The 23,640-nt window shown below is 49.2% G+C and overlaps 1 protein-coding gene across 1 annotated transcript; it reads right to left on the bottom strand.

Moving 5' to 3' along the window:
* Positions 1 to 952: 952 nt before the first annotated feature.
* Positions 953 to 23,503, bottom strand: CLEC19A (C-type lectin domain containing 19A). Its single transcript, XM_047087381.1, has 5 exons — positions 23,416 to 23,503; positions 14,236 to 14,401; positions 6,427 to 6,520; positions 2,314 to 2,443; positions 953 to 1,032 (listed from the first exon to the last, which is right to left on the bottom strand). The coding sequence occupies exons 1-5, from the start codon at positions 23,501 to 23,503 to the stop codon at positions 953 to 955; spliced, it is 558 nt and encodes a 185-aa protein (XP_046943337.1).
* Positions 23,504 to 23,640: the final 137 nt, after the last annotated feature.

The following is a 23,640-nucleotide window of genomic DNA, read 5'->3' as shown; positions in this document are numbered from 1 at the left end:
TTTCAACGTTTATTTATTTTTGGGACAGAGAGAGACAGAGCATGAACGGGGGAGGGGCAGAGAGAGAGGGAGACACAGAATCGGAAGCAGGCTCCAGGCTCCGAGCCATCAGCCCAGAGCCTGACGCGGGGCTCGAACTCACAGACCGCGAGATCGCGACCTGGCTGAAGTCAGACGCTTAACCGACTGTGCCACCCAGGCGCCCCATATATTTAACTTTTTGGGGAAGCACCATACTCTTTTCCAGAATGGCTTCACCATTTTATATTGCCACCAGCAATGTATAAATTTGTTGATATTTTTGGGTTTTGGGGGGAACGACTCTCCTCTTTGGGCCCACATGGTTCAGATGATATTAACTCCCACCACTCTCTGCCCCAGAGATGGGTATCTAAACAACCAGAATTTGCTAAAGTGGAATAGGCGTGTGACTAAGCCAGGCCCGTGAAATTCAACTCTGAATCTCAAACAACCTTGGATTTGTGTTGCTTACATATATCCACCACCCTTGTTTCTTAATTAAGCCAGTTTCAGTGTGACCAAGTCACCACTCTGTATCATTAAGACTCGCTTGTTTAAAACCTCTGCCTGGGGCGGCACGTGGGTGGCTCAGTCGGTTAAGCATCGGACTCTTGATTTAGGCTCAGGTCATGATCTCATGGTTCGTGAGATTGAGCCCCATGTTGGACTCCGTGCTGACAATGTAGAGTCTGCTTGGGATTCTCTCTCTCTCTCTCTCTCTCTCTCTCCCTCCCTCTCTCTCTCTCTCTGCCTCTCCTCTTCTCTCTCTCTCAAAATAAATAAAAATACACATTAAAAAATTGAAAACAAAAATGTCTGCCCAGGAGCTTTATCTCTTCTGTGGCTTATATTTATTGAGTGTCAGATTTACACTAGGTATACCTACATGATGTGCTGGAGTTGGGCTCACTTTTGACGGGGCAAGACCGGCTCAGTGAATGGTCAGAGACGCGATCTTGCAGACAAAGGGGAACTTGCGGCTGCATGTGTTATCATTCCATGACCTCAGAGCTGCAGTGAGAAGAAGCACAGAATCCGGGTGAGGGTCCACCTACCACAGTAAAAGTAACCTCACCGCCCCACTGGAGTAAAAGCCCTCTCCCGTGGCCTCATGCCTGCACTGGCACCCCTTTCTGGCTGGTGCTTGATGAGGCTGCTGTCCGGCCCTTCTCTCTCCTAAGGCTGGTCCTGACTTGCTGCTGTCGAGGGGCAGGACACCCTTTACCCAGGGGCTTGGCCCAGCTCTGACTCCCAGGCTCCAGACTGGCTCCCAGGATAGCAAGTCCCTGTTCCCTACCTCCCTATTCGAGTCAGGAAAAGAAAAAGGGGCGTAGAAGGAGCAGGAGTTGGGTGCTTGAATCTGGACTTTGGTAGATCCAGGTTTGAAACCCATTTCACTACTTGCTGTGTGACCAAGAACAAATTGTTTAACATCTCTGAGCTTCCATTTCTTCATCTGCAAAATGAGAATATGAATCATTTTCACTTCTCCAGATCGGGTTGAGGAGTGATGATGTTGCTCATGCTGATGGCGGTGATTGCTAATACCACATGCAAATCGTTTTGGCCACTTTAGGTACATTAGCTTCTTTCCTCTTCGCGGCAACCTTGTGCGTTAAGTATCATTAGCCCATTTTGCAGATGCAGACCCTGAGCCAGGAGGTTAAGGCATTCACTTTGGACCGCGCGATTAATAAGGGGTGGAGCTGGGGTTCGGAGAACAGCTGGATCAGCTGTGCCTCCTATAATCCTCACGTCTGCCCTGTGGGTAGAACGGTTACTAAATCCATTTTACAGAAGAGGAAGCGGATTCTCAGAGTGAATAAGTGATTCCCTGCAAGGTTACAGAGCTAGAAAGCAGCAAGGCAAGGGCTTGGACCCAGGTGTATATCCTTTTCACTACTTCCACCCGGGTGCTTCTCCAGGCATACCTCTGCTCTGATAGTGAGGAGCACGAGCCTGGGGTCGGGGCTGGCACTCCAGCGCACTGGGGAGCTGGCACAGAAGCACCACCTTTTGACTACGGTCTGTGCGACCCTGCCCTTCCAACCTGCCCCATGCGTCTGCCTCCAATATCTTTTTAATCCAAGCACGGTCTGCAGGTCAACAATGCCCCGCTACCTACTGTTTAAACTGTATCCACGGCGGAGAAGGGCCCGGGCCCCCAACCCGGCCCACTCCGCCCCCATCAGCCCCCTAACGCCCAGGAAAAGGAGGGGGCAGGCAGTCTCTCTGCCATCCCCGGCTCCTCCCCAGTACCCCTGCAAAAGCCCTGATCTCACGGGCACTCACCGCTGGTGGGCCGGTACCATATCTGCACGCAGTCCTCTTCTGGGTCCTTGTGGACGCCGTCGTCCGGCTGGCTTCCGTCCCAGTAGCTGTAGTCATAGGAGGAGCCGTCGGTCCATTCAAACTGCCCTTCCTGGGCAGTCCCATCCAGAGTGGAGGAAGCCAGTCCGTGAGAGAAAGATCTGGCATCAGAGCCAGCCCCAGCTCAGGGCTGACATTCTAACGCCTCCATATGGAACAGTGCGGAAGCCCTCACTTTGGGGGCGCCTAGGGGCTCGGTCCGTTAAGCCTTGGACTCCTGATTTAGGCTCAGGTCATGATCTCACAGCTTGTGGGATCGAGCCCTGCCTTCTCGGGATTCTCTCTCTCCCTCTCTCTCTCTCTGCCCCGCCCCCACTCGTGGGCGCGCGCAGGAGCCTGCATGCTCATGAGCTCGCTCTCTTTCTCTCTCTCTCTCTCTCCCCATCTCGCCCAGTCTCTCTCTCTCTCTCTCTCTCTCTCTCTCTCTCAAAAAGAATCTTAACAAGGGGCGCCTGGGTGGCACAGTCGGTTAAGCGTCCGACTTCAGCCAGGTCACGATCTCGCGGTCCGTGAGTTCGAGCCCCGCGTCGGGCTCTGGGCTGATGGCTCGGAGCCTGGAGCCTGTTTCCAATTCTGTGCCTCCCTCTCTCTCTGCCCCTCCCCTATTCATGCTCTGTCTCTCTCTGTCCCCCCCCAAAAAAGAAAATAAATAAACGTTGGAAAAAAAATATCTTAACAAACAAACTTTTTAAAAAGTCCTGGGGCGCCTGGGGGGCTCACTGAACTGAGCTTCCCACTTCGGCTCAGGTTATGATCTCAAGGTTCCTGAGTTTGAGCCCTGAGTTGGGCTCTGTGCTGACAGTATGGAGCCTGTTTGGGATTCTCTCTCTCTCTCTCTCTCTCTCTCTCTCTCCATCTCGCCCAGTGTCTCTCTCTCTCTCTCTCTCTCAAAATACATATATAGGGGCGCCTGGGTAGCTCGGTCAGTTAAGCTTCCGACTTCGGCTCAGGTCATGATCTCCTGGTTGATGGGTTTGAGCCCCATGTGGGGCTCTATGCTGATAGCTCAGAGCCTGGAGCCTGCTTCGGAGTCTGTGTCTCACATTCTCTCTCTCTCTCTCAAAAATAAATATTAAAGTATTTTTAAAAAGTCCTCAGTTTGATGCGAGATACTGCTATTATACCATCACTACTAGCTGCTGTTTATTGAAGGTTCATTAATTGCCATCAGGTGCTCTACTTATTTTTTCCCCACCGCTGTCCAAGCAGGCATCATCATGTCTATTGCACAGATGAGAAAACTCAGACTCAGATTGGCCTAGCCAAATTCACATAGCTAATAAAGCATTGGTGCTGGCATTCAAACCCAGGTCTGTGAGACTCCGTGCCCAAGATTTTAACTACTACACTTTTTTTTTTTTTTAATTCAATTTACCAGCAGACCGGAGTCACCCTTCATTTCTTTCCTTTTGTCCCTGTACTGTGTATTTTTCTTGCCTGATGTGAGACTTCTCTGTCCAATTACAAGAAAACTCCTGTTGGGAATTTGATTGGTGTTAAAATAAATGTGCAAATTAACTGTGGAAAGAACTATATCCTTGCCATGTTCTGGAACACGAGCCATTTCTGCATTTATTCAAGTCCTTAGAAAAGTCTCCCCCGAAAGACTGATGATTACGGAGGTGGCATCAGATAATGGAAACAGCATGCTGCTTCTGAGAGAGAGGCTAGAGCTAGATGCTACCCACCTCCTCACTGCCATCTGGACAGGTTACTTAACCTCCCCAGCCTCAGTTTCCACACCTTTACAATGGAGCTAGTCTCTCCCTCAGAAAGCTGTTGTGAGCAGTGATGAAGTAAAGGGCACAAAGGACTTAGCTAGTGCCCTGCAAGGAAGATTTTAAAAAACAAGATCTTTTACTGTATTGTTTGTTATTACTACACTTAATTATTGTAATACAAGTTCCTTAAACCCTAAGTGTATTCACAATCCTTTTTTTCTCTAAGTTTATCTATTTAAGTAATTTCTATACCCAACGTGGGACTCACACTCATGACCTTGAGATCAAGAGTCACATGCTCTTCTGACTGAGCCAGCCAGGCGCCCCTATAATCCCATTTTTAAAATTTATTTATTTATTTATTTATTTATTTATTTATTTATTTATGAGAGAGAGTGAGTGGGGGAGGGGCAGAGAGAGGCAGAGAGAGGAGCCCAAGCAGGCTCTGCACTGACTGCAGCAAGCCTGATGTGGGGCTCAAACTCATGAACCGTGAGATCATGACCTGAGCCCAAGTGGGATGTTTAATTGACCGGACCACCCAGGTGCTCCTATAATCCCATTTGAAAGTTACTATTACGAATAGAAATTTTGCAGTTCTTTTTTTTTAATGTCTATTTATTTTTGAGAGAGAGAGCATGAGTGGGGGAAGTCCAGAGAGAGAGAGGGGGACAGAGGATCCAAGGAGCCTCTGTGCTGATGGCAGTGAGCCCGATGAGGGGCTCGAACTCATGAACCATGAGATCACAGCCTGAGCTGAAGTAGGACACTTAACTGACTGGGCCACCCAGGTGCCCATTGTGGGTTTTTTTTTTTTTTTTTTTCAATTACAACTTCTATGTAGGTTCTTGCAAGATGAATTCTATTGATTTAAAAATATATATATCTGGGGCGCCTGGGTGGCTCGGTCGGTTAAGCGTCCGACTTTGGCTCGGGTCATGATCTCATGGTCTGTGAGCTCGAGCCCCGCGTCGGGCTCTGTGCTGACAGCTCAGAGCCTGGAGCCTGTTTCAGATTCTGTGTCTCCCTCTCTCTCTGCCCCTCCCCTGTTCATGCTCTGTCTCTCTCTGTCTCAAAAATAAATAAACGTTAAAAAAAAAATAAAAAAAAATATATCCATCTCTGTTGAGTCTGGCTACTACTGTTGCTTCTGCTATTTGACAGTGACTTCTACCAGCCCTAGTGAGCTCTTAGAGTGTCCCAAGTGCCAGGCTAAGCTCACTGACTTTTCATAACAAGGCACTGTTATCATTACCCCCATTTTATAGCTGAGGAAACTGAAGCTCAGAGAGGTCAACAAAAAAAAATTGCCCAAAGTCGCCTACCAGCCAGTAAGAGGCAGGACGGGGGCTGGAACCGGAGCCCTATTCCCCGCAGTACTCTGGGGGCAGGGCTGGTAGCATACATGCAAAACAGAGACAGTATTCAGCTCCCCCAGGGAAAGTCTGGGGACAGAATTCCCAGGGGGACTCTGCTGCGATGTCGCCAGGTATGAGATCTGGCCTTGCTCTTCACCATCATTCCATCGACCCCTACCCCATTTTGCATCCCAGACCCACTTGTCTTTCAGGTCCTCGAATAGGTCATGATCTCTCACGCCTCAGGACCTTTGCCCATGCTATTCCCTCTACCTGGAATGCTCTTCCTCTGGCTGACTCCTATTTATCCATTAGATACTAGCTTAAATGTCTTTAACTTAGGGAGGCTGTGGCAACCACGGAAGCGCACTGCTTGGAACTCCCTCAGGAGGACCAGCTACAGGGAGCACGGCTGACCCACAGCCTCAGCTCCCCTGCCCCTTCGGATTCACCGCTGCGTTCACAGCCAGACCAGGTTTCCTCCAGGCTGTGCCCAGTCAGTCAGTGACTCAGCAGGTACTCAGGGGTGCTGGTGCCGGCCCATTCCTGCCCCAGGCGGGGTTCCTCGAGTGGCCATCCTTTGCCTGGGGACTCCCCACTGGCCTAGCCAAGTCTTTCTCAGAACTGTGCTATCACCACACTTATGTCCCCTCCTCTTTTCTCCCTCACAGATCTTTCCCCCTCAGAAATATTTTACACATCTAGTCACATTTTTGTGTCCACTGTTCTGGGAACTCACACCCAAACAGAGGCCTTCCCTGATCCTGCTATGTCCCCGTCATATACTCTTTCACAACACTACCTTCTACCTGGGGCATCCCGGTATCTGGTTTCTCTCCACGTGCTGGGCACGCCGCAGTGACCTGCCGTATGGGCCCCAGGTGAAAGGTCGGCTAAGTCAAACTGGCATCCTGGCTGCGGCTGCCAAGAGGGCCTGATGGCCCCTGCTTCCTTACCTGTCTGTGATCGTGAAGCCCCGTCCAGATGTCAGCTGGGATCCCAGGCACACAGCTGTTCACAAGGTCATACACAAAGACATTCTCTTCCCAGCTGCAAACGCAAGAGACGCAGTAGTGTTACTCGTCTCTGTTCACAGGACAGAGTCAAAAACTGAAAGCAATCCTTGTTAATCTCCCTGGTTCAAAGTAAATCGAGGGTATGATGCAATCCTGTCTTTTCCTTCGTTTTCTTTTTTTTAACATTTATTTATTTTTGAGAGAGAGAGAGAGAGAGCTCACTCTAGTGGGGGAGGGGCAGAGAGAGGGGAGGGGAGACAGAGATGAATCAGGCTCCACACTGTAAGTGCAGAGCCCCATGCGGGGCTCAAACCCATGAACCATGAGATCATGACTTGGGCTGAAATCAAGAGTCGGCCACTGAACTGACTGAGCCACCCAAGCGCCCCTCCTTTTTCTTTTTTTAATTTATTTATTTAAAAAATTTTTTTAACATTTATTTTTGAGAGATAGAGACAGAGCACAAGCGAGTGAGGGGCAGAGAGAGAGGGAGGCACAGGATTTGAAGCAGGTTCCAGGCTCTGAGCTGTCAGCACAGAGCCGGACATGGGGCTCGAACCGACAAACTGTGAGATCATGGCCTGGGCCAAAGTCGGGTGCTTAACCGACTGAGCCACCCAGGCGCCCCTCTTTTTCTTTTTTTAATTACACCACCCATATGTGACTGTCTTTTCATGGCCACCTCTGGATCAGATCCATGCCAGTTCAAAGCAGATCTCAGCCCCACTATTCATCCTAAAAATTTACAACTGTCTCAAACACACCAGCAAATGAGGTGGATTATATTGACAATATCATGAAGGGACAGAGAAAGGGGTTTCTCATGCGCTCTGCACATCAAATAACTTGATGGAAATCTCCACTAGACACTTTCGTTTTCTCTCAGAAGCCCTCCTATGCTGCCAGTCCTTACATATCCTACCAGGTTTTTGTTCACATACCGCCTCCAAAATCTTTTGCCTCCCTGGAAAATTCGGCTCCGGGCTTGAGCTCGCATAGCCCACTCAGCAACACCAAAGCCCTTTGGTTAACAGGCCACCCCCGCTTAGAAAGTGTCAGCCTTTTCAGGCTGCAGTAACAAAATATCATAGACTGGATGGCTTTCAAACAACAGAAATCTATTTTTCACAGTTCTAGAGGCTAGAAGTCCAAGTTCAGGAGGCCAGCATGGTCAGGTGAGGGCCTTCTGGGTCACAGACTTCTCTCTGTGTCCTCACACGGAGGAAGGGGCAAGACAGCAATGTGGAGCGTCTGGTATAAGGGCACTAATTCCAGGGCGCCTGGGTGCCTCAGTCGGTTAAGCATCTGGCTCCTGATTTCGGCTCAGGTCATGATCCCAGAGTCATGGGATTGAGCCCCGTGTCAGGCTCCATGCTGAGCCTGCTTGGGACTCTCTCTCTCTCTCTCTCTTTTTCTCTCACCCTCAAAATAAGTAAAGAAACATTAAAAGAAAAAGGGTGCTAATCTCATTCATGAGGGCTTCACCTCATGACCTAATCACCTCCAAATGTCCAACCTCCGAATATGGTCACGTTGGGCGTTAGGATTTCAACCTATGAATTTGGGGGGTGGGACACAAATATTCAAACCATAGAAGAAGGCATTGGTGTCTTCTTGGGGGACCCTCACCTCCTATTTCAAAGAACTCAGAAAATACTTCATCTAACAAAAGACATCGGTGGAGGACACTGAAAGCAGTCTGCTGCCCAGAGCAACAAAGAAATGGAGATGGATGGACGGATAGAGAGATAGACACATAGAGATTTTCCTTGGATCATTAAAATGTTTCCTGAGTGCTGACTTCCTGACAGGTACCGTGTTGCATGTTTTGCATATGTGAAGTCACCGCATTGCCTTTTTTTTTTTTTTTTTTTTGCATTGTCATATCAATGGGACACTGGGATGGACACCCCTGGTTGCTTACTCCACAGCCATCTCTGGTCTCTTTGCCTGTTGCCTACATAAGAAGTTAGGAGAGGAAGGGCACCTGGGTGGCTTGGTCAGTTGAGCATCTGACTCTTGATTTCGGCTCAGGTCATGATCCTAGGTTCGTGGGATGGAGCCCCAAGTCAGGCTCTGCGCTGAGCAGGGAGCCTGCTAGAGATATTCTCTCTCTCTCTCTCTCTCTCTCTCTCTCTCCCCATCCTCTGCCCCTCTGCCCTGCTTGAGCATGCCCACATGCTTTCTCTCTCTCTCTCTCTCTCTCTCTCTCTCTCTAAAATAAAAAACACCACCCAAAAAGAAAAGGAAAGCTAGGAAAGCTAGGTTTCACTTTCTAGCCTCCTCTTCAGCCACCACTGGCCATCAACCCCAGGTGGGCCAACTGGATGTAAGCGGACTTCCGTAAGGGGCGTCTGGGAAATACCGCCCTCCCTGATAAATGGAGACAGGTGTGCGGAAAAGGCTGCAGGGTCCATCGAGGCCTTTCCTTCTTGGGTTATAGTTGAGGGTGGACCTGATGTTTGAAGCTGCTGCACTGAAGAGCCTGGGGAAGGGAACAGCTCACCCAGCGCCCTGCTACCAGGGAGCCTGGAGAACGCCATCGGCAGAGGCCAGAGGGCAGGTAAGGGAGGTGAGGGCAACGGACACACAATAGACTCGGCTCAAGGAGCTCACAGACCCAGAGGGGCAGATCCCACCAGACCAGGGGTCCCATTTTCGGCTTCCACGTGGCATTAAGGTAGACTTCAGTATGTTCAAGAAATCTTTATCAAGTCATAGTTAGCAGCGTCAGACCGAATAACTAGCAAATAACTCACTTTAAAACGGGACTCTGGTGAGGTGCCCTTTATGCTGCAACGGGACTCTGGTGAGGTGCCCTGTATCTGCTGTCATCGGCTTCACCGGATGGCCACTCTCCACGGGCTGCCACCTTGTCTAAAATGCCCCCTATTAAATTCCCTTTGTCCTGAGGCCCTGGTAGCCAATCAGAGCACCCACGTTTATTCTGCTTCGTTCTGTGTTTGTGGAAGACATTGCCAATCCGTTCCAGAAGCACTCAGAATCTTTCTCAACACCGTGCTGCAGGCAATCCCATTCAGGGAGCTGCAGATACAGTTGGGAACTCAATCTTTGGGTCTCCCCCAAATTCATTTGTTGAAACCCCATATTCATATGTTGGGAATATATGAACCCAAATTCCTATGTTAATACCAGTGTGATGGTATTAGAGGGTGGTGACTCTGGGAGGTGATTAGGTCATGGGGGTGGAGCTCTCATGAATGGGATTAGTGCCCTGAAAAGATGCCAGAGAGCTCTCACACCTTCCCCGGTGAGGATGCAGCTCGAAGATGGCCATCGTGGACCAGGGAGCAGGTTCTCCCACTATGAACCTGACCAAGCTGGCACCCTAGCTTGGACTTCTCGCCACTAAACTGGGAGAAATACATTTCTGTTGTTTGTAAGCCACCCCATCTGTCGTGTTTTTGTAACAGCAGCCTGAATGGACTAAGAACCGAGATACCATTGGAGGAAACGGAAGGGAAAAAGGGTGAGTGGGGCAGGGCTTGCTGGCCCTCAGAAAGATGATCTGACATGGGAACCTTAAGTAAGAACTGGCCCCCTTGAGATGCCTAGAATTATAATACACGGAACTATTAATGGCTCCCTCTCTTGAGCACTCAGTGACGAGCTAACTTTGTAAGAACTTCAGATGCTTGGTCTCCTTGGTCAGACAGTGTAGGGAGGAAGTGGCAGAGCTGGGACTAGTCCAGGACTGTCTGAGTCTAGTGTCCTTGCTTCTTCCTTTGGAACATCTGCTGTTTCCATTCTTTAGGCTTCCTCATCCTTGAATGTCCTGATCCAAGATGGTCCTTCCAGGAAACCTTCCCTGAATACCCCCTCTCCACTCCGGACCACCTGGAGCACACATTTCTGACTTCCCAGAGGCAGGCTGGTTGGTTTATTTCTCTATTTCTTTTTTTTTTAATTTTTTTTTTCAACGTTTATTTATTTTTGGGACAGAGAGAGACAGAGCATGAACGGGGGAGGGGCAGAGAGAGAGGGAGACACAGAATCGGAAACAGGCTCCAGGCTCTGAGCAGTCAGCACAGAGCCCGACGCGGGGCTCGAACTCACGGATCGCGAGATCGTGACCTGGCTGAAGTCGGACGCTTAACCGACTGCGCCACCCAGGCGCCCCAATTTCTCTATTTCTTAAGGTCTGGTGTCCTCAAATGAGCCACAAGGACCACATAAACAACACCAAACCTTACTTCTACTTGACATCAGCAGGGCTCTCGTCAACATTGATGTTCCAAGAGTATGTGTTCCACCGTGTGAGGGAATCCACTTTCTGGGGACAGGGTGTTCTTCACCCTAGTGGGTCCTTGAGCTTGGTCCTGCCCCGCTGCGTAAGCACTGGCATCCCCACACGCCTCTCTCATGCACAATTTGGGGTCTCCTACATTGACTGCTGAGCATACACGTTGAGCAGTCATCGGGTAGAGTGGCCGCCTAGCCATTTTAGCACTTTGTCATCTTTGTTCAACAGCACCTGCTTGGGAAAAAATTTCCATATTTCATTGCATTTCCCCCATAACTGGTCAAAATAACTGGAACATAGAGAAGCCCAAGGTGCTACTGCAAGTAAGAAGGAGCATAGAGCAGTTGAACTTAATTCAACTCAACTGCCTCTTGAAACAAAGGCGGAAATGATTAGGTAAGCAGAAAGTATGAGGATGTTAAATTTCAATCAGATGCTCCACAGACAGACATAAGCTGATTGTGTGTTTAATTATGAAAGAAAAAAATAAAAGCATGAAGTAAACACCAGAAATATAGAATTGGATTGTGTCTCAAAGACAAGATGTAATTAGGGATTTTATAATAGCGTCTAGCTTTCTGTGAACTGAACTTCACATACAACAGGTTAAGGAGTTGTTCAGATCCAACTTTCCAAAATGTTTTCATAAAAGCATCATAGACCGGGATGCCCGGGGGTGCTCAGTCGGTTAAGTCTCTGACTCATGATCTCTGCTCAGGTCATGATCTCATGGTTCATGAGTTTGAGCCCCGCGTTGGGCTCTGCACTGACAGAGTTTGGGATTCCCTCTCTCCCTCTCTCTGCCCCTTACCCACTTGCTCTCCCTCTCTCTCTCTCTCTCAAAATAAGTAAATAAACTTAAAAAAAAAGTATTAATACCAAAATGGAAAACTACCTGTAAAAGAGAGGAAAGGGAGAGAATGTTAGTAGTACAAGAAGGAAAAAGAGGGGGCATTCGGAGTTGAGAAGACAGGAAGAAGGTAGGTTGAGGCAGCAAAGGACCAGAATTGGGTCAAGAATTGCCTGGAAACTCCCCACATTTGCCCAGAATCTTTGCTGATGCCTAGCTAAGGTTGAGGTTATAAGCACCATGAGAGGCTGAACTGTCCTGCCTGTGGGCTGGCTAAAGAGAAATTTTCACTTGGAATCATTTTAAAATGTACTCTTTATTCCGAGTATCTCATTTTCCTCTACAGCCTTGAAAGTTTTGACACCTTCTTTGATCCACCGGTGTGCGGGCCGATCCTGTGCTCTGCCTGTATCACAGCGGATTTGCCCTGAAGACTGCCTTTCCCACGTTTTCTTGTCAGCTTCCCCGCAAGCAGCGGGAAGGGCCAGAAGAGGAAGGGGGCAGAGAGAAGCCGAGAGAAGCCCGGTATTTCTCTCCCTGCCTCGGGAGTCGCTGGCGGGGGCTGCCTCGCCTTGGTGGCTCCAGCTCTATGAGACTGGTTTGCCTTCCCATTAGGGGTGGAATTGGCTTCCTGCTGTTGTGAATCTCTAGACTGCCTCATTACTGCCTCTTTACGATCTTAGATTCCATCACTCGTGCGTATTAAATTCTGTTCTGCATGTCTGAAGTGGTTCCCGTTCTCCTAATAGACCATGACAGCCTCCCATCTTCTTCAGCAGCGCTGAGAATACAGTGGGAGCTCTGTGTATCTGTTGGCTGAATACATGGAGGATTCATTTAAAAACTAAGACGGGGGCGCCTGCGTGGCTCAGTCTGTTGAGAGTCCGACTTCGGCTCAGGTCATGATCTCACGGTTCATGAGTTCGAGCCCCATGTCGGGCTTACAGTGCAGAGCCTGCTTCTCCGTCTCCCTCTCTCTGCCCCTCCGCCACTCACGCTCTCTATCTCTTTCTGTCAAAAATAAACATTAAAAAAAAAACAACTAAGATACAGGACCCCTTCTCTGTTCTTAACAAAAGTCAGTGACTCTAAAGCATAAAGAACCAACTGTCTTTCTGACTTCAAGTCTCTGAGGTCCTTGAAAAGAAGCCATACATCGCCAAGGCCGTCGGGTGTGAAAGCAAGTCAGTTAGAGGTGATGAAGGGGCACTCGGGTGGCTCAGTTGGTTAAGCGTCTCACTCTTGATTTTGGCTCAGGTCACGATCTCACGGTTCATGAGATCGAGCCCAATGTCAGAGCATGCTTGAGATTCTCCCTTTCCCTCTCTGCCCCTCCCCAGCTCGTGCTTGTTCTTTCTCAAAATAAATAAATAAATATAACAAACAAATAAATAAAAGGTGATGAAAAATGGGCTCCAGGAAAGGTGGGCAATGAGTGCAATTACGGTGCCACGGAGTTAGGGTGACTTCAGTGAAGAGACGGAGGAGAAGGGGATGGGAATTCCTAGCAGAGGGAACAGAATGTGCAAAGGTCTGGAGGAGTAAAACGGTTGCACCAGACCGTAAAACTTTGAGACGGTCAATGTGGCTGGGGCTTAGGAGACACAGAGGAATGCTGAAGGTGGCCTTGGTGGGTGGTAATTCGACTGTTCAGGTTCCAATCCCAGCTCCACCACTTTAAAGCTATGTAACTTTGAGCAAGTTACCTTCTTGGAGGATCGGGTTCCGTGTCTGTGCAAAGGAAGATACCTACCCATTATGGTTTGAGAGAGCTTCAAAATGATGCTGTACACAAACACTCAGCAAATAGACGTCAGTTATTATTCCTCGTATTATATTCTTGGTATATATATTATGCACATTGTATCGCAGGGTCAAGCCCCGTGTTGTCATGCGGGGCACAGCACAAAATCAGCACATGTGAAGGTGGATCCTGTAGCAGCTCTTAGCTTCCCATGCTACACGCTTCGCCTTCAACTGTTTCAATGAGAAATTGGGCTGGATCGGTTTGTTTCTTTCTTCTTTTTTTATTTTTTATTTTTTTATTTTATTTATTTTTTTTTAATTTTTTTTTTCAACGTTTATTTATTTTTGGGACAGAGAGAGACAGAGCATGAACGGGGGAGGGGCAGAGAGAGAGGGAGACACAGAATCGAAAACAGGCTCCAGGCTCTGAGCCATCAGCCCAGAGTCCGACGCGGGGCTCGAACTCACGGAAAGCGAGTTCGTGACCTGGCTGAAGTCGGACGCTTAACCGACTGCGCCACCCAGGCGCCCCTTTCTTCTTTTTTTTAATGTTTATTTAATTTTGAGAGAGAGAGAGAGACACAAAGCAGGAGTGGGGGAGGGGCAGAGAGAGAGGGAGACAGAATCTGAGGCAGACCCCAGGCTCTGAGCCGTCAGCACTGAGCCCAACGCAGGGCTTGAACCCATGAACTACAAGATCATGACCTGAGCCCAAGTTGGACGCCTAACCGACCGAGCCCCCCAGGCCGGATCCGTTTCAATGAGAAATTGGGCTAGATCAAAGTTAGCTTGAATTACCAAAGAGAAACACCAGTGAGAAATGCCAGTTTTCACTCTCCGTTCCAAAGGGGGTGCTTGGTTGGGCTATGGGGGACGGATGTCCACTCACCTGTGGATGGAGGCCAGTTTCGCAGACTTCCTGCCAATGGAGAACTCAGAACAGTAGAAGTCAGCCTCGGCCCAAGTCTTATTGAGAGGGAAAAATCGGTAGCAGTGGCCTTTGAACTCCATCCAGAATAGTGGGCACAGAGAAGCCGGGGGCAGCTCGGGCATGGCTGCGGGCAGAGAAAGAGACTGGCGGGAGGGCTGGTAGCGTGGAAACATTGTTCCTACAGCTTATGACACCTTTTCAAGAGTGAAAGTAAAACATGTCCCATTGTGATCAGTAACATTCTGTGCTTGAGGTCCAAAAAATACATGCGTACCTAAAATTTACCAAATGGCAAAAGTAATATATGCTCATTGTAGAACACTTGAAAAATGTTACTGCTTTGGTGTGTTTTTCTTCGTATCATGCTTGAACGCAGCGATTTGTAAAAATTCAATTATTATATTGTACTATACATACCTGTCAATATTCAGAGTTCCAAAAATTAGAATATATTCCCCTCCTGTTATTATAAATTTTCACAAACATTGTTTTAAATAGCTCTTGAATACTCCACGGAGTGGTCCCCCTAGAGTTTATTTAATCATTCCCCTATTTGTGGATAATTAGACTGGTTCCCTTTTTTTAAAAACAAATACACATAATGCTGAGATGAACAGCCTCATACATCAAGCTTTTTTCAGCATTTCTGAAGATTTTCCAAAGAGAGATTTTTAAGGCTTTGATACAACTTGCTAAATTGCCTCCTGAAAGCAATTTATCCTCCCATAGTAATGTCTGAGAGTGCCCATCTCACAGTGCCCTCGCCAGTGCCGGGTGTTGTCACTTTAATGGCAATCTTTGCAAATTTTATAAGCAAAAAAAAGGTGCCTTGTTTCAATGTGCAACTCTGGGCTCTGTGGTGAGGGCAGACATTTCTCCACGTGTTTACTGACAAACTATAGCCAAGACTATTTATATCTGTAGCCCATCGAACTACTGGGGTTCAGGAAGCATCCTTAATTCTGAAAAAGCACAGATGGAAATCCACTTTTGAGACAATAAAGTTCCTCCAAGCCTCGACCCCCTTGAAGGCCTTTTAGGAGATATCTTTTTTTTGGAAACCACAACTCAAGATGACTGGTTTCGAGGAAGAAGGGGCACTGAGAGCCTGCCTTGAGCTATGTTAGGTAGCTCACCCACGGTGGGGGGCAGGGCTAACATCTGTTGGACTGGGACTCTGGAGGTCCGGGTCCCAGCCTCCAGCTCTGTGCCTAACATGCCAGGTGACAATGGCACATTCAGCTGTCAAACTGGTTGATCTCTGGGGCCCCTCTTGTGGCCCCCCAAGGGTGTGGGATCTTTGCCTTTCAAGCCACTGTAACAGCTGGCTGAGCTCTTGAATAATAAAGTAGTGGACAACATTTATGAAGCATTTGTAATGTGTCACACACCTACAGGGAAACTGAGGCTTGGACAGGTTAAGTGACTCGCCCAAGGTCATCCTGCTCGCAAGTGGCAGGTAGGGATTTGAACCGAACCTCCTGACACCAGAGTCTTTGATCTGAAAGTCCACGTGATGCCTCATCATGGGACATCAACGGGGCTGAGAATGTTCACTATCTTTCAGCACCTTACTTCATAGAAGTTCGCCAAATGCTTGGCGTCCATGGATTGCTCTGTAATAGTATGATTATTAATGATTAGCTCAGGGTTTCATAGCCGGGGTTGATGGGGTTTCGGGGATCCATTGTGTCCCCTGAAATGAAGTGCAAAATCAAGAGTGTGTACGTGTGCATGCGCATTTATCTGGGGGAAAGAGTCAGATGTCTTAATCCAGACAGCTACGCTAAGCAGACAGGTTCCATGTCTCCCATCACTGACCAGAGCCACTGGGCTTTCTCATTTGACCAGAACTGCCCTTCCTACCCCCCGCCCCAGACAGCCACACCGTCAGTCCTGCTTTGTTCCACCTCTTGAAACAGTGGATGTTGCTGAGCTCTTTGTAGGAACTTTGTGGCACTACCTTTGAAGATGCAGAGAGACTTTAATAATTAAATGAAAGGGGCTGGAAGGGGAGAAAGGAGGCGGCCAGGGTTCCTACTCCCCTCTCCCCAAGGTCCAAAGGCTTCTCCTGGGTCCTAAAGCCTGGTGGATATTTCCAAAGCAGGTCTCCCTGCGGAAAACAAGCTCCCTCCTTCACCCTCCTGGTTCCTTTGATTTTGTCCACTGAACAAATGGTGGTTATGGATGCCTGGGGTGAAACATACCAGAAAATGGGGCTGTGACAGGTCACTGCTCAATTATTCCCTTTTCCACCTGGGCAGGCAAAGGCCTTTAATTGGAAGGATCTGGGAGGCAAAAAGCCACGTGTTTGCACATGGGATAATGAACTCCACCCTGCCTGGTATCCCACACCCCCCTTCCCTCTGGAATTTCTAGAAACTGAGACTAGAAGGGTCTTAGAGGCCTTTTATCAGCCTGAACCCCAAAGTAGCCTTCGCTAATCTGTGTCTCTCTCACGAAGGGATTTCTATAGGTTTACAGCTTGATGAGTCAGGTAATGATGGCAGGTAATGATGGTAACAAACAGGACCAACCCCACCGGCTGTCACTTGAACCAGGCATGGTGTCAGGCTCTTTGTACATATCAGCTCAGTTAGTCTTCACACATCCTACAAGGTAGATACCACAATCACTCTCGTTTTACAGAGGAAGGAACCAAGGACAGAGAGGTTGAGTAACATGCCCAATATCACACAGCAGCTGAGTGGTGGAGGTGGTTTTAAAAGCCAGGCTGTATGGCTCCAGACCTAATTTAGAGATTCCTGTCGGATTTAAGCCCATTTCCTTTTGACTCAGTCTTGATGGTCTGGACATTCATTCATTTCCTTTTTCATTCAACAAATTCTATTTGAGCACCCACTTGGGCTCAGGCAGTTAGCTGGAGATACTGTGGCCAGCTACACAGAGGGGGCTTCTGATCGCTTGGGTTTTACAAGATTGACATAAAGAAAAATAACAATGGGGGCGTCTGGGTGGCTCAGTTAAGCGTCCAACTTTGGCTCAGGTCATGGTCTCATGGTTCGTGGGCTCCCCGCGTCTGGCTCTGGGCTGACAGCTCAGAGCCTGGAGCCTGCTTCCGATTCTGTGTCTGCCTCTCTCTCTGCCCCTCCCCTGCTTGCACTCAGTCTCTGTCTCTCAAAAATAAGTAAAATGTTAAAAACTTTTTAAGAAAAATAAGCACAGAAATAAATTATTATGTCGTTTGTGGATGTGGGTCATGCTGGCAAAAACTTGAGGGAGCACCCCCAAATTATTTTTGGAGGCTGGTTATTTGTTTATTCGCTTTGTCTCCCTAGTTGAACTGGTGGCCGCTCCAACTGTCTCCTCAAGGAGCTCATGGGTTGATTAGGGCAGGACACCAGAGCCCCCTTCCCAGATGGGGAAACTTCAGGGTGTTGCCACAGGAGCACCTAAAAGTGGCACCTAGGATTTGGAGATCTGGGAAGCTTCTGGGAGGGGATGATGTCTCAACTGAGACCTCAAAGATAAGAGTCAGGGAACAGGTTTCCGGTGAGGACACAGCAGGTGCAAAGGCCTGGGGGTATGAGAGAATATGGAACACTTGGAGAACTGCAAATGGTTCAGCCAAGCTGGGAATCGGAGAGGGTGAGAAGGTAAGAGATGAGGCCAGAGGTGACAGAGGGAGGGTGGAGGGGAAGGAAGGGGAGGGGATGCACAAAAGGGCTCGTTGCTCTGGAAACCGGGAGCCTGCAGTGGTCTTTTCCTTCAATTAGCAGCACTAAAGGCCACCAAGGTCTCCCAGCTGGGGTGGGAGTCAAAGTCTTTGGGAGCTCTGAGCTTGTGAAGAAAAAAGAACACACCAGTGGAGTTCAGGCCTCATTTTTCTCTCTCTCTCTCTCTTTTTAAAAGAAGAAATTGTCACCTTCCCACTCAATCTGGCTGCTCGCTCCCCTGGCACCAATCCAGCCGCCCACAGTGCACTGCCACGCTGCCTCCCGCCCAGATCCGCCTTGGGAGCCAGCCAGGAGGGGTGGTGAGGGAGGCTCTGGGGGCCACGTCCCAACCCCCAGCCCCACCCCCACTCCTGGGCCCCAGATGTCCCAGGAGACCGGGAAGGTGGCCTCTGGGAGGGCTGCCTCACTTCCCGCTGCCTCCCTGGTTCACACAGCCCGCTGTCAGGCCGTCCTCCTCACTAGTGAGTCCTGGATCCGCACTGGTGGTCGTGGGCTTCTCATGCCCGAGTTTTGCTCTCCCTTCTCTGGGCCACTCCCGTGGCCACAAGATAGAGAGGAAAGAGCACTGGGAAATGTCTTACATTCTTAATAGCAGCAGCCATTCATTGGGTGGTGAGTGTATAACTGCTCAGATCAGGCTAGGAGGGGTATCGGTATCATGCCCGTTTTACAGCTGAGCAAACTGAGGCTCAGAGAGCTGAAGTCACTTGCCCCTACAGCTAGCAAATGGTGGTGGTATCAGGATGGACTCAGACATCCCTAAACACTAAGTGCCTCCAGGAAACCTCTTTTTTTTTTTTTTTCCTGGTCTTGGTTTTCTCATTTGTAAGACAAATATATCAAACACCAAATTTAACAGTTCATATGCTGAAGCCCTAACTCTTCAATGTCTTTGGACATGGGGCACTTGGGAGGTGATCAGGGTTAGATAAGTTCATGGGGGGGGGGGGACCTATGATAAGTGCTCTTATAGGAAGAGAAAGAGAGAACAGAGCCCCCCACCCCCACCCCCCTCTCTCCACTGTGAGGGGAGACAGCATCTGGAAGAGAGTACTCGCCAGGAACCAAATTGCTCAAGATCTTGATTTTGAACTTCCCAGGCTCCCAAACTGGGAGAAATAAATTCCTATTATTTCAGCCTCCCAGTGTATGGTGTTTTCACCATAGGTTATAGCAGCCTGAGCTAAGACCAAAAGTTAATTAAGCAAATAATTCAATGTTTCCTGGGTGCCTACTGGGCTTTGAGGTCTGTGACCTCAAGTCGCTCAGTATGGAGAGAGGAACACACACATGGCAATGAGATGCACTTCAGAAATATGCAGAGGGCTCCGTGACCGTGGAGGAGGGGTGGGGAACGGGCCAGAGCGTCCATGCGGCACTCTGGGATCTGACTCTATGATCCAGGCTCTGAGATGTCTTCAAGGAAGTAGGGACATCCAGTTGCTCAGACCTCCATGCTCCAGCGTGGACTCTGGAGTCCAACGGCCCCAGCTGGACACTCAGTGCTTTGTGCCTCTGTTTTCTCATCTAAAAATGGACATGACGATAATGCCTACTTCACAGGGAAGCCATGGCCTGGCTCATGGTTGGCATCCGAGTAAGCATTAGATATTACTACTACAGAGACAGCTTGGGCCCTGAAACCTGCCTGGAGCTGGGAGTACAGTGCCAGCTTCCTGGAGGAAAGAGAAGCCCGATTCCCCCTTGCCCACCCCCGGGGGCCTGCGGAAGCAGCCAGTGAGCTTCAGACTTCAAACGCTTTGCTGGAATGTCCTTTGCTGTGAAGAGTACTTGGCCTCAGGAGCCAGGAAATGAAACTTGTTGGTAACGGTTGAAGAATCATAATGGCAAATATTTATGTAGCTTTTACTAGGTGCCAGGCTCCCTTCTAAGCACTTTACACTCATTAATCCACTTAAACAATGTGATCAAAAGCCAGGTTCGGAGAAAAGGTTTTACGGAAAGGCTGTAGTCTGGCTAAAGCCTCCCAAGCCTTCCAGAATTGTCTAAAGTGATCTCAAGCAAATCTAGAGGTGTGGCTCCGATGCACTGTGTGCATATATCTTCACGTGCATGGAAGGTTAGGAGCGCTGGGATCAGTAATAATATGACCAATGCTCTTTTCTGCAAGGAAAAGTTGGGAGTATCCAGGGGAGGATAAACTAGGCCCATTCTCAATAAGGAGGGCTTTGATTGTGCCCTCAGCTTCACGGTCTGCAGGGGCCCCCTGACACCCTAAGATGAGCCCTCCCTAGTCACACATCAACATGCACACTCATACACACACACCTGCACGCACGCGTTCTCTTCTGACTCGAAGTCACTTTCCTCTAGAAGATCTGTCTGCCCAGGCCCCAACTAGACTTTCTGCTGGGCTGGGAACCTGGAGAGAAGGAGAACTACCACTTGGAAGGATGATGACTGTGGCAGGGTCACTGGCCTCTGTAGGCCTCGACTTCCACACCTGTAATATCGAAGGGTTAGGCTCCATGGATTCCCCAACCCTTCCTGCCAACTTCAGTTCTGAGCTTTCCAAGGTTGCCGGGGTTTGAAGGGATCTCAGTGCCCCTCTCAGCTGAGCTGGGGGTGAGCTGGGGGAGAGATGTCTGGAAGTTCCTTTCTCCAATGGAGGTTTTTGTCACAGCAGAAGACCGTCTCTGGCCATTTCTATCATCTCGTCAACAACTGCAGTAACAGAAGTACTAGCGGTAAGAACTCAGTTTTTAAGCACTTACCGTGTGTTAAGCACTTCACGTCATGACCTCACTGAAGATCCCCCAAATGTCTGGTAGGCACTGCTAATTCTCCCCACTTTCTAGAGGAGGAAACTTGACGCTCAGAGATGCCAGGAGCATAAGCAGTAAGAGAGAGAGAGAGAGAGAGAGAGAGAGAGAGAGGAGACTCCCCAGTTGTTTCCACTTGCAAACTCAGCCTCAGGCCCTTTCCACACACTGGATACAAAGGAAAGACTGCAATATACAAGGCAGACTTCAAGGATATTTTGTCCATCTTCTCTCCTGCTTGCCCATTGCATGGATGTGGAAACTGAGCCATAAGAGCAAGGATGAAAGACATTATTATGGACTGAATGTTTGTGTCCCCCTGGTCCCCCCCATTCATATGTTGGAGCCTTAACCCCCAATATAATGGTTAAGTGGGGTCTTTGGGGGGGTAATGAGGGTTCAATGAAGTCAGGAGGGTGGGACCCCCATGATGGGACTAGTGTCCTTATAAGAAAAGGAAGAGAGGGGTGCGTGGGAGGCTCAGTCGGTTGAGCATCCGGCTTCAGCTCAGGTCATGATCTTCCCGCTTGTGAGTTCGAACCCCGCACTGGGCTCTGTGCTGACAGCTTGGAGCCTGGAGCCTGCTTCTGATTCTGTGTCTCCCTCTCTCTCTGCCCCTCCCCCGCTTGCACTCTGTCTCTGTCTCAAAAATAAATAAACATTAAACAAATTAATACAAATAAATAAATAAAAATAAAAAAAGAAGAGGAAGAGGGACCAGAGTGTGCACATGCTCTTTCTCTCTCTGCCATGGGAAGACATAACAAGAAGGTGGTCACCTGCAAACCGGGAAGAGGGCCCTCACCAGGGAACTGAATCAGGCAGCACCTTGACCTCCCAGCCTCGGAACTTCGAGAAACAGATTCCTGTTGTCGAAGCCACCCAGTCCATCGTACTTTGTGATGGCAGCCAGAGCTGACTGAGACAGATGCTCAGAGATTTTATGACAGAACTGGAGCCCCTGACACTTGCCCGAATGAACTCATCTCCCACCATCAGGGTGGCCAGATTAAGAAGGAGGCCCAGGTAAATCTGAATTTCAGATAAACAACTAATTTTAAGCCTACGTCCCACGTAATTTTTTTAAAAAAATGTCTTTATTTATTTTTGAGAGAGAGAGAGAGCACGATCAGGGGAGGGGTAGAGAGAGAATTGCACAGAGGATCCGAAGCGGGCTCTGCGCTCACAGCAGAGAGCCTGAAGCAGGGTTCGAACTCACAGACTGTGAGATCATGATTTGAGCCAAGATCAAGAGTCACTCAACCGATCGAGCATTCCAGGCCCCTGTCCCACGTAATATTTGAGACATGTTTATGCTGAAAGATGACTGTTTACCCGAAATACAAATTTACACGGGCACCAGGCATTTTCTCTGGTAACCCTATCACCCCACTGTTTAAGTTGGTCCCAACACTGTAACAGCCCAATAATGTGGTCTTATGGGAGTCTTACAAGTAGTTCATTATTAGTCATACTTTAATGGGGATCAAAACGGTATCTCTGCCATAAAGTTATTGTGAAGGTTAAATAAATCTATACACACAAAAAAGTGCTTAAAACAATGCCCGGCATATAGTAAGGGCTGTGTAAATCTTAATTGGTTATAGGTATTAATTAATTAATTAATTAATTTATTTATTGAGAGAGAAACAGAGTGCAAGCGGGGGAGGGGCAGAGAGGGAGACAGAGAATCCAAAGCAGGCTCCAAGCTGTCAGCATAGAGCCCGACACGGGGCTCGAACTCACGAAAAGCAAGATCATGACCTGAGCCGAAGTCGGACACTTAACTGACTGAGCCACCCAGGCACCCCATTAATAACAATAATTATTATTATTTTCACATATTTTAAACAACGTTTGGAAATAACCTTCGCGGCAGAGGTGACAGGCAAGATCCTCAGCCCTGAGCAGGCTGCAGGATTCAGGAATCTTCCCACCCAGACGGGTCTCTCAGAACGAGCCCCCAGCCTCCGCATTGCCAAGAGGAGAAACGGAGCTCATTTGAAGCCTTGAGACTTTCAAGCTGGAGACTGGAACGCCGCACGCCAGAGGCTGCTAGGTCCCAATTCCCAGGGACACAGAAAACCCTCCGAAGTGGGCCACAGAGCAGTGGCCTCCAGGGAGGTCACGAGAGGGACAACTGTGTCCCCTCAGCCTGCCCAACGGTGGTGGTGCAGCAGCAGGTCCGAAAGCTCCCTGGGGGCAGCTGCCACAGCCAGGGTGGGGGTGGGGAGCCCAGGTGCCAAATCCCTAACAGAAACAGCCCTTTCAGATCTTCCTAGGGTGCCGGACACCAAGCCTGAAGTACTCCCCCACTTTATCCGACTTCCCTTGCAGAGTAGCCCCAGAGGGTGCCACTCTCACCCCCATTGTCCAAAGGAAGCTGAGCTCAGAGAGGTTGAGAAACTTGGGCAAGGTCACACAGTTTTTAAGTTGCAAAACTGGGATTTAAAATCAGGACTTTTGGGGCGTGACCCTAGCACAATGCCCCTGGGGCCCGGGGGGGGGGGGGGAGTGGGGAGAGTCCAGCTCAGCTCCCGCCACACCGTGGGTCAGGCAGGCCTGCAGCCCACGCAGCCAGGCCTCACGGATACAACCTCAAGCATCTGTGAGGTGTCCTCCTCTCCGCCTGCTCCGGCCCTGGCCCCTATGCTCACCTGGGCTGATATTGATGTCCGTCTGTGGAAAAGCCTGTGCAGAAAGGAGGGTCAGTGAGGCCGCGGCCCACAACCCCCACCTTTGCATCGTGAGCCCCGAGGAAGCCACCTCCAGGCCAGAGTGGAGGAGAGAAGCCTTTCTGGGAGCTCTTCTGGGCGCAGGCGAGAATTGCTGGGAGCTCCGGACTCACTGGGTAGACCCCAGTCTCCTCCTCCTCCCCTCCC

The sequence above is a fragment of the Lynx rufus genome, unplaced genomic scaffold, assembly GCF_022079265.1.
Source record: "Lynx rufus isolate CCGP_SWC_20201006 ecotype Redwood Valley unplaced genomic scaffold, mLynRuf1.p SCAF_23, whole genome shotgun sequence".
NCBI lineage: Eukaryota > Metazoa > Chordata > Mammalia > Carnivora > Felidae > Lynx > Lynx rufus.
Note: the sequence above shows the minus strand (reverse complement) of the source record. Positions and strands in the feature narration are given on the sequence as shown.